The 10445-nt window shown below is 54.2% G+C and overlaps 1 protein-coding gene across 4 annotated transcripts in view; it reads left to right on the top strand.

Annotated features, from left to right (window-relative positions):
• BAG5 (BAG cochaperone 5) overlaps positions 1-5181 on the top strand; it is an 11220-nt gene extending 6039 nt beyond the window's left edge. For 3 of the 4 annotated variants that reach the window (XM_040478334.1, XM_040478332.1, XM_040478333.1), the window contains one exon: positions 792-5181. In XM_040478334.1, the coding sequence (XP_040334268.1) occupies positions 820-2163 (1344 nt within the window). In that variant the 5' untranslated portion in view covers positions 792-819 and the 3' untranslated portion in view covers positions 2164-5181. Of the gene's footprint in view, positions 1-790 lie in introns of all 4 variants that reach the window. The other variant, XM_040478335.1, reaches the window with a different exon arrangement.
• The last annotated feature ends 5264 nt before the right edge of the window (positions 5182-10445 follow it).

Genomic DNA, 10445 nt, shown 5'->3' with positions numbered 1-10445 from the left:
GCTTAACCGACTGCGCCACCCAGGCGCCCCAGAAGTGGGGACTTTTGGTGGCGATTGGGATGCAGTGGTATTTGTTTTATTTAATTACCTTTTTCTGGAAACTAAGCATAGCTCTTTGGTCAGGTGGGTGCTTAGATGGCACTGTTCCCATGTGAAGGTAAAAAGATAAGAGGCCACTGTTTTACATCCCCCAAAGGTGCCTGCTGTTGCCATCAGCCAGGTTTCAACGTTAATACCTAAGATACTTGTGCTGTTTCTAAGCTGATAGTTGATTTCATTCTGTTGGTATAAAGACATAGGCTGCTCTCTGACAGTTGAGGAAACTCGAAATTCACAGGCACAGAGCTCCAACTCCGTCCACACTGCAGTAAGCCGTTCTTAATCTCTGCTGTGTGTAGGTGCTTTTCAGGAAGGTGGATTAGTCACTCTTTCTGCACTTGAGTATGATTGTTGTTTGGATCACAGCAATGACGGGCCTTTTTTTTTTCCCCGATGCTTATTTTTGAGAGAGATTATGCACAATAGGGGGAGGGGCAGGCAGAGAGGGAGACCCAGAATCCGAAGCGGGCTCAGGCTCTGAGCCATCAGCACAGAGCCTGACGCGGGGCTCGAACCCACGAACCACGAGCTCATGGCCTGAACCGAAGTTCGGACACTCAACTGACTGAGCCATGCAGGGGCCCCGGGCCCTTTTTCTTAAATATATTTTTTTAAATGAGAATCTCAGGATAAATATACAGTCACCGTTCTGAAGAGGCTTTGTGTAATTTGTCATTCTTGTCATTTTTTAGTGCTTCTAAAACTGAACACAGCAAAAGTATGGATATGGGAAATCAACATCCATCCATCAGTAGGCTTCAGGAAATCCAAAAGGAAGTGAAAAGTATAGAACAGCAAGTAATTGGCTTCAGTGGTCTGTCAGATGACAAGAATTACAAGAAACTGGAGAGGGTTTTAACAAAACAGCTTTTTGAAATAGACTCTGTAGATACTGAAGGAAAAGGAGACATTCAGCAAGCGAGGAAGTGGGCAGCACAAGAGACAGAGCGTCTTCTCAAAGAGTTAGAGCAGAATGCAAACCACCCACACCGGATCGAGATACAGAACATTTTTCAAGAAGCCCAGTCCCTGGTGAAAGAGAAGAGTGTGCCCTTTTACAGCGGGGGCAACTGTGTAACCGATGAATTTGAAGAAGGCATCCAAGACATCATTCTGAGGCTGACACACGTCAAGACCGGGGGGAAGATCTCCCTGCGCAAAGCAAGGTATCACACTTTAACCAAAATCTGTGCGGTGCAAGAGATTATCGAAGACTGCACGAAAAGGCAGCCTTCCCTGCCGCTCTCCGAGGACGCGCATCCTTCGGTTGCCAAAATTAACTCTGTGATGTGTGAGGTGAACAAGGCCAGGGGCACTCTGATTGCACTGCTGATGGGAGTGAACAATAATGAGACCTGCAGGCACTTATCTTGTGTGCTCTCGGGGCTGATCGCGGATCTGGACGCTCTGGATGTGTGCGGGCGGACGGAGATCCGAAATTACCGCCGGGAGGTAGTGGAAGATATCAACCAGTTACTGAAATATTTGGATTTAGAAGAGGAAGCAGATAGCACCTACGCATTTGACCTGGGACAGAATTATTCCATCTTAAAGATAGAAAAGGTCCTCAAGAGAATGAGAGAAATAAAAAACGAGTTCCTTCGAGCACAGAATCCTCCTGAATTGTACCTGAGCTCCAAAACAGAATTGCAGGGGCTGATCGGACAGCTGGACGAGGTAAGTCTGGAGAAGAACCCTTGCATCCGGGAGGCTCGGAGAAGAGCAGTGATCGAGGTGCAGACCCTCATCACTTACATCGACTTGAAGGAGGCCCTGGAGAAGAGGAGGTCCTTCGCTTCCGAGGAGCACCCGTCCCATAAAGCGGTCTGGGACATCCTGGGAAACTTGTCCGAGATCCAGGGAGAGGTTCTTTCATTTGATGGGAACCGAACGGACAAAAACTACATCCGGCTGGAAGAGCTGCTCACCAAGCAGCTGCTCGCCCTGGACGCCGTGGACCCTCAAGGGGAAGAGCAGTGCAAAGCCGCCAGGAAGCAGGCGGTGAAGCTCGCCCAGAACATCCTCAGCTATCTCGACCTGAAATCCGACGAATGGGAGTACTAACGTACCACAGGCCTCACGGTGGCGAGTTCTGCTCTGCACTTTATATATCCTTCTGTGTGTTTAGAGAGAGCTTTCGGTTCGTGGAGCCGAAATGGAATTTATACGTGCATGTTTCAATCTCGCTGTTTATGATTTAAGCAAATTCTATTCGGTATCTCTGCTGCTTTTGATGTTGCAAAACGAATATGATTACAGCACATTAACTTTTCCATTTGGATCATTATTTCTATGTTGTGGTGTGGTTTTTTGGCGTTTTTTTTTTTCATCAGAAAGTGGAATTGGGCAGCTCTTGTGATCTCTAAGTGGGTTGTGCAGGCATTAAAATGCAGACATTTCAGGATCTACACGTAGGCATAACCTCATACGATACTAGAACAATTATGAGAAGGGGGAAGATTTTTGGTTAAGTGGAAGTAACGTCCAAACACAAAAGCAATACGGTGATGTGTTTTATTATGCTGAGTAGAGCAGAAGGCTTTTTTTTCCCCCTTAATTTCTAAGGCCTGATTGGTCCAACCCAAGTTAATAGGGTGGGGGTTTTTTTGTTTGTTTTCAGATTTTCTGTTCTTTTCATAAGCGTTTTTTGTTTGAAAAATGGTGTCTGTATTTTCCCCCATACTCTGCACTTAGAGGGGAAAATCTTATTTTTGTGTGCAATGTAAGACAATTATGAAAGCTAGTAACAAAGAAACCTTTGAGACTGCATCGAAGAAGGGATCAAACATCAAATTGCCTTCAAGTTGCCCTTGTTTGCACAACCTGAATCTATAATTTTCCGTAGTAATTAGTAAGGATGGGAACATTTAGATAAGGTTAAGAGACCTTTAGAAAAAAAAAGAAAGAGAAAAGGAAACACCCTTACGTGTAGCAGGGTGATGAAGACCGGAGATCAGTTACCAATGTCAGGCTGCTAACACTAAGCCAGCACGTCTGAACGTGGTGCGGCATGGGCTGCCTCTGTCGTTCGAGACCGTGTGATGGACAGACTCCCTGAACCCACCTGCTGCTATCATACAGCGTCTGAGAGCAGAACCCGCTGCTGGGACCAGCAGCTGCGTGGGACCAGATGTTTCCAGCTTGTCTGAGGAAGTTCGCTACTCGCAGCATCCCACACCCTCGGACTCTGGGACGAAGCCGCAAAACAGCTCTGAGCACCTGCCTCGCTCCTTAGCTCGTGTCACTGGTCCCCGGATGTTTCTCTAGTGCCCTCGAGAGCCAGTCAGGTCTGTCCACGCGGGACGTGTCTTTCCTCCTGCTGAAGGCATGCGTCTTTCTGTCAATGCTTTCTGAGGATTCAGTTTCATGGCTGCCAGTCTATGGGAACAAAAGAATTTCCCAAAGTTCGGAAGTGCCTCCATAACATGTCGGTCCCAGTATTATAACAGACAGACTACTCTTCTGTTCCCACTTTTCACAGAAGAATCCTGTTAGAGCACATCTTTTGGACCCTATAGTCTGTAATTGTCTCTCACAGATACTAATTTGGTAACTGTGTAAGCAGCTAAGAGTAGGAGATAAGGGAATAGCCCTAAATACCTAAAAATGATAAAAGTGTGGCCCTAACAGATTTTCACTTTGTCCCGTAATGAAAAGCCCTTGATGTGTCTTTCCTGCTAGAAGTGTTCTAGATGCAGTGGGCGGTGGGGTCAAAGGCACTGGCACATGTGCACGGGGCTTTTTCGCGTGTTGGGACCTTGAGCCCCTCCCTGTGCACACCCCGCCCCCGGCCCCTGCGGGTTCCCAGTGCGGGTCACTGGCAGCTCATTTTGGCCAAAGTCCTTTTAGGCCTGCAGTTCTGCACGCTAATTTTAGGGCCCTTTTAAATCTCGGAGTTCTTAAATTCAGTGCCGTCTCAGTCACCCCGCTGGGAGATCAGGGCTGACTCCGCCGCATTGGGCGTATCCTGCGCAAGGCTCTACTTCAATTTCAACGTCAGATTTGGATGGAAGTCTGGGGTCAGCATTTCCTTCGCGAGCATCCATTGTTCTTTGAAAAGGGACCTTCCGGTGCTGTTCATTTCAAACAAGGTTTGCCGTAGCTCTGGTGGCGCTGGCCCGTGTCGCTAAGCCCGGAGCACTGGTCTGAGGGCACCGATGTCTTGCGTGGAGCCATGCGGATTTCCCACGTGGGTTATTTTGGTCACGGAGGTGATCGGGTCAGCCTTGAGTGAGCGTTCAGGCACGACGTTTCCTGTCTCCCAGCCTGTTCCAGTTCCTTACACCTGATTATTCTCCCTTAAGGAACCCTGGTGACACGGGATTTACGCTTCCTGTCCCCCGCAGGGCGGTGTCTGTTAATGGGGCCTGCCGCTTGTAACCATAAACTGGGCTCGTTACATTGTATTGTATTTTCATGACCTTACGTGAGGAGAACCTGTACTGGAAGTAAATCCTACCCCTCAAAACGTTTGGCCTTGGGTCTGCATTAAACGGTATAGTCCATGTTCAAGCAAAAACTGGCTGGGAATGTTTGCCTTCTTTACCTCCCGTGCAGACAGCTTTGCCTTCAGGGCGGTCCTTACCCAAATTAGATTAAAGTCAACCGACCTATAATGAAGTAGTTGTGAAAATAAAGGTAGTGAGGCTCCGCAGTACAGTGGGATGCTTTATTTTGCTACGACGACCGACGCCTTGGCGTGTGGTGTATCTGTTACAAGGTATCGTGTGTGAGACGGGGAGGGGGGGGGGCATCGCTCTTTCTCATGTTTTACTTTGCCAGTTTTTATCTGGTTTTTGAAAGTCTAAGCTTATCCTATACACAGGTTATTTTTGAGCAAAGCTTTTCAGCTTTTAACGTGTCTAGTATTTTTCTAAGAATAACCGAAGAACTATTTGCCATTGGTTTCGATGTACAATACAGATGTGTTACCCCAGCGTGTTGGTTCCTGTCCCCTCTCTATTCGTTGTATGACTATTGTAACCGTATGTCTGAAATAATGCAGTATTTTGAGATATTGGTGTGCCCTTAATTAGTAATGAAATAAAAATCTCCTAGCTTATCTTTGCAGTGGAGAAGGGATACGAGTCTGAGGTGTGAGTTCTGTTCTGATGTGTTCACCTTCACTGACTGCCTGCTTTGGGGAGGGAAAGGTCTTGCCCGAGTGGGCCAGGCGAGGGGAAGGTGGGCTCCGTAAGTCCGTTTGGCGGCAGTGGCCTAAGAAGGTGACAGCACTAAGCACAGGCCAGGGCCCTGTGGCAGGTGAAGGGGCTTTTTAAAAAGCTGTGTAAAAAGCCCCGGAAGCGTGGGCTCCGGAGAGCGGCTCCCCCGGGGCCCGCGCGCAGGAGTTGACCTTCCCCTAGAAAAGGGGAGAGTCTGGGGAGCTCCTCCCCCCGGAGAAAAGGCTTGAGTTGAGGTACTGAAGCTCACCTCTTGCGGAGGAAGCTCAGAGTTCTGACCTGTCGGTCCTTCCGGGGCTCCGGAAATCGCGCCGCGGCCTCCGGGGCCCTCGGCCGCCTCCCCGCTCTGCCTCCCGCAAGGACAAGTCCCTGTCACTCGGGGCAGCCTCCCCGCGTGTCCTCCGCCTGTTACAGGAAAGCGGCAGCTTGGTTTCTCTGCTGCTCGCCTTCCACGAGCACTTCCCTGCTGTCTCCCGTCTACCTGCTGGCATCTTCAGACGGTCCCGACAGAAGCAGAGGCGTGTCCTCGGCCGTGCAGATGCGTCACAGGCCCAGAAGTGAAAAGAAACCAGCTGTACGGGTTAAAAAGACCCTTGGGGGAAATTTGAAACGTGTAACAAATCCTCTGCCTCTGCCTGCACCGTCTACCCGCGTCGGGCTTTGATTACTTCCGGACACTCGAACCCGGGTGGTCCAGCTCGTGCTGTGTGCTGAATGCTGTGCTGCTGGGTGGAACATACCCGTCGGGCCGTGTTGCCCCAAAGAACCCAGGGTGGTTAAGGTGCTGGAGGACATGTACTGGGCACCCCGGCGCTGTCTCTCGCCTAAACGTCTGGACATCAGGAGGGCGGGGCAGGTGCTGAGTGTGCTTCGCAGAGGCCAGGGGGCGCCACGGGCCCGGAGGCCGAGGGAGGGGGCTCGGGGGGGCCCCTAAAGGAGCTGGGCGGCAGAAACCCCGGAGCGGTCTGGGGCGAGGCCCTGGCGAGCAAAAGCGCCAGCTGGGGTGCAAGCCGGGCCCGAGCTGGGCCCCTGGAGGGGAGTGTGAGGTACCCAGGCTGTCAGGATGTGTCTGACGGTGGCTTCCATCGCTTCTGCTGTAATTTAAACGCTTCATTTCTCAAGCCATCGCAGGCTGGGCCTTTCTACGTGTCAGGCCCCGCGTGGAGCATTTACGCGCACGTTTACTTCTTGGAACTGTTCCAAGGCGGGTTTTAGTCTCCTGTTTCCTGGGTGATCCAGACACTCCGGTGTCACCTGCTCCAGGAACCACCTTCCGTCACCGCCTGGGATGGCACCGGCTCAGGGCTCCTGCTGAGTGTTGGTTCGCCTGGAGGCTCCTCCCCACAGGGCTCCTGACCTTGTGCTCCCCCCTCTCCCGCTGGGCCTCAGTTGGCTCCCACAGCACGGGTCCTTCGCACCGGGCGTTGAGGACTCCTAGCCGACGCACGCCGCCTTGGGCACGACGTCGATAAACCCTGCATCCTTTTTTAGAAAAAAGATGTGAAGTAATTTCTACACCCCATGTGGGGCTCAAACTCTCAACTGCGAGATCAAGAGTTGCGTGCTTCAGGGGCGCCTGGGGGTCCCAGTTGGTTGAGTGTCCGACTTCGGCTCAGGTCATGATCTCACGGCTCATGAGTTCGAGCCCCGCGTCGGGCTCTGCGCTGACAGCTCAGAGCCTGGAGCTGCTTCGGATTCTGTGTGTCCCTCTCTCTCTCTGCCCCTCCCCGGCTCATGCTCTCTCTCTCTCAAAAATAAACATTAAAATTTTTTTTTTCTTAAGTTTTTAAAGTTGCATGCTTCAACCAACTGAACCAGCCAGACACCCCTGCCACTGCATCTGTTTTAATGGGAAAACTTCATTAGAAATACTGTCGTTTCTAGAGGTGTCTGCGTGGCTCAAGTCGGTTAAGTGTCTGACTTCAGCTCAGGTCTCATGAGTTCGAGCCCCGCGTCGGGCTCTGTGCTGACAGCTCGGAGCCTGGAACCTACTTCAGATTCTGTGTCTCCCTCTTTCTCTGCCCTTCCCCCACTTATGCGTGCGTGCACACGCTCTCTCTCGCTCAAAAATGAATAAACGTTAACATGTTTTTAATTAAAAAGAAATAACTGTCTTTTTAAAAAAATGTTTTATTTTGAGAGGGGAAGAGCAGAGAGAGAGAGAGAGAGAGAGAGAATCCCAAGCAGGCTCCACACTGTCAGCACAGAGCCCGACGTGGGGCTCAATCCCAAAAAAACTCGAGATCATGACCGAGCTGAAATGGGAGAAATAGTGTCTTGAACCAGCGTCTTATTCTGTCCTAATGTCTCTTTGCCGTGAATTATAACTGCGAAAATACATCCTATTTATCTCAGTGAAGTTAACGCTTGTCTTCTTCGGACCCATAGACCTTTCTGAGCTGCTGGGAGGCCGTGGCTCCCAGTTTGAGAAGCACTGCACGCCTCCATGTCGTGTCTTCACTCCCTGGTCCCAGCACAGGCCGGTTCCATTCGTACAATAATCCTCTAAACCCCTGAGCCCTTTCCCTGCACCTGTCTCCCCACGAACGTTGCCAACCCTCATGCTGATGTGAGCGCCCCCTCCTTGTCCTGGGACGCAGGGCTAGGTGGCTTCTGTCCCCTTCCTCCCGAACTCTTGCTACCTGGCCTCTGCCTCACCTGTCACCCCCACACCAGGCCGGGCCACACTGCCTTTCCCGACGAGCCGCCTCTCGGTGCTTGTGGCCTCAGGCCCTGGCAGTGATAGGCGCTCAAGTGTCCTTTGGAGGAACGCTTCTTTAGAAGTAGTGTCCTCGGCTTCTGACGCTTAAGACGTATTCAAAACCTTGCTGAGTAAGTGAGTAGAGAATCTCAGCTTTCAGATAGCTACATGAAGTTTTAAAATCAGCTGCCTGGGGTTCCTGGCTGGTTCAGTCGGTAGAGCACGAGACTTGCTTTCAGGGTCGTGAGTTCAAGCCCCATGTTGGGTGTGGCGCCTACTTAAAGTGTTAAAAAATAATAGAATCTGGGGCGCCTGGGTGGCTCAGTCGGTTAAGCGGCCGACTTTGGCTCAGGTCACGATCTCGCGGTCCGCGGGTTCGAGCCCCGCGTCGGTCTGTGCTGACAGCTCAGAGCCTGCAGCCTGTTTCGGATTCTGTGTCTCCCTCTCTCTCTGACCCTCCCCTGTTCATGCTCTCTGTCTCAAAAATAAATAAGTGTTAAAAAAAGTTTAAAAAAAAATAATAGAATCTTAAATTAAAAAAAACTCAGCTGCCTTTTTGCTCATCAGGATTCAAAGAACTTCTGTTCGCTGCATCTGCAGCCAGGATCCTGGTGTCACTGTCAGGAACTCGCCATATACCCACCTCACCCCTCGGACAGGGTCAAGAGAGCCCCAGACCAGGGCCCGTGTGGAGAGGGCACCGCCTCCGACCAACGGCCCTTGGCTGAGCGCCTCGCTGGGTGATGAGCCAAAGGGACGCAGGCAGCGCCCACACGAGGGAGCCCCCGCGGGGTGCACACTGTGGCCTCCTCCGTCCTGCCCTCTTCCCGGCCAGGCCCGGGACTAGACAGCAAGGTGCCCCAGGCCCAGCGTGTCAGGCAGAGGCAGGAGCCTTCTGCCCGGAGGGGCACTACGGCCACGGCTCAGGCTCACGGGGGTGGAGACGGGTGTGGAGGGTCCTACCGGGACCCCTGCGGTCTGGGTGCAGGCCACCCGCCTCTCTCCCCATCTCTGTTTCCCCCGGGGAGGGCGGAGAATGGAATCGCTCCTGTCTGGTGCCTGGTCACAGACAGATCGACGAGCACCTGACGGCCGTCCCTGCAGAAGGGATCAGCTTCTGGGCCGCTCTCCTCGGTCCTCGGCACGGCCAGGCCGACCACTGAGGGGTCGGCACCCACCCCAGGCTTCAGACCGAGCCCCGTGAGCCCGCCGGGGCAGCGGGAGCCAACGGCAAGCGCTTCGTGCCAGAGACTGGCCGCGGTCCTGGTCCGCGGGCTCTGGAGCGTCACCCAGTGCGATGCTGCAGCACTCCTGTCTCCATCCAGACCCCGAGGACACGAAACTGTTTTCTTCCTGGCCGTGCCCTCGGCACCTAGAACGGCACCTGGCTCAACTAGTAAACGCCTGATGGGTGAGTGGGTGGAGGCTGTGAGCCCGTCCCTGGGGCCCGGGGCAGGGAGGCCCCGCGGCCCGCTCTCAGCCCGAGGTCTTGCGCAGGCGTCCCCTGCGGGCCTCCTCGTGCTTCCTTCCCTGTGGGCCGCCCCTGCAGGACAGGGCGCTCCCCGCGGCCCTCGGCTCCTGGGAGCCTTCCTGTCTCCGGGACATTCAGGCCCCATCTTCCTGCTCTCACCCCCCACCCAGCCACTTAAAGGCAAGGAAGGTGGCCCGGGACCAACGTGGCTCTCGGGGCGGCCCTGTGGGCAGGGGCCATGCGAGGATCTGGGGAAGAGGGTGCAGGCAGACCGGTGGCCAAGGCAAAGGCCCAGAGGGGCAGCAGCCCCTGGGGGAAGGCCAGGTGCAACTCGTCAGGGCTGGATCCCATGGCACCTTGCTGGCTGTGGGGGGAGCTGTGGGTGCCTCGGGTGGCAGGACTGCCTGCTGGACCATAGGGTCCCTGAGCACGGAGGGCCGGGTACAGGTGGCCTCCTGGGACCGGGTGCTTTCCCCCAGCCCCAGCCCACTGCAGCTCCACCAAGCCTGGGTGTCTATCCAGATGCTAGGCCTGTACCCCAGCAGGCTTGGGAGGGCGCCCCAGGGGATCCCTCCGACGAGTTCTCTAGAGGCCTGAGCCCCACTGCGTGTGGGGCCTGCCAGGCCGGGGGGGCCAAGGAGGGCTCCACAAAACCCTCCCCGCCCCCTCCTACGCCCCTGGCCCTCCGCAGAGCCGCACCTGCAGCACTGCGCACGGTGCCCCTGCTTAGCACGCGGCCCCTTGACCTTGGAGGCCAGAGGAGCCGGTCGTGTATTGTTGTTGTGATAGCGGCCGCCAGGCGGCGCCCGCGACCCGGCCCGGCGGACCGCCGGGTGGAGGGAGCAGCAGAGTGGGCGTCGCAGCTGTCGCGCCTGGGCCCCCGCCGGGCGCACCTGCCCTCGTGCTGGTGGACAGGTGGCCGCGGCGCCGCCTGGCCGCCGCTTCTGCCCCCCGCTGGTGCCTGTGGGGGCTCTGTGACCCGTCACGCCACCAC

Source organism: Herpailurus yagouaroundi, unplaced genomic scaffold (genome assembly GCF_014898765.1).
Source record: "Herpailurus yagouaroundi ecotype Mexico unplaced genomic scaffold, PumYag 141, whole genome shotgun sequence".
Taxonomy (NCBI): Eukaryota; Metazoa; Chordata; class Mammalia; order Carnivora; family Felidae; genus Herpailurus; species Herpailurus yagouaroundi.
This window is presented reverse-complemented; position numbering and strand designations above follow the sequence as displayed.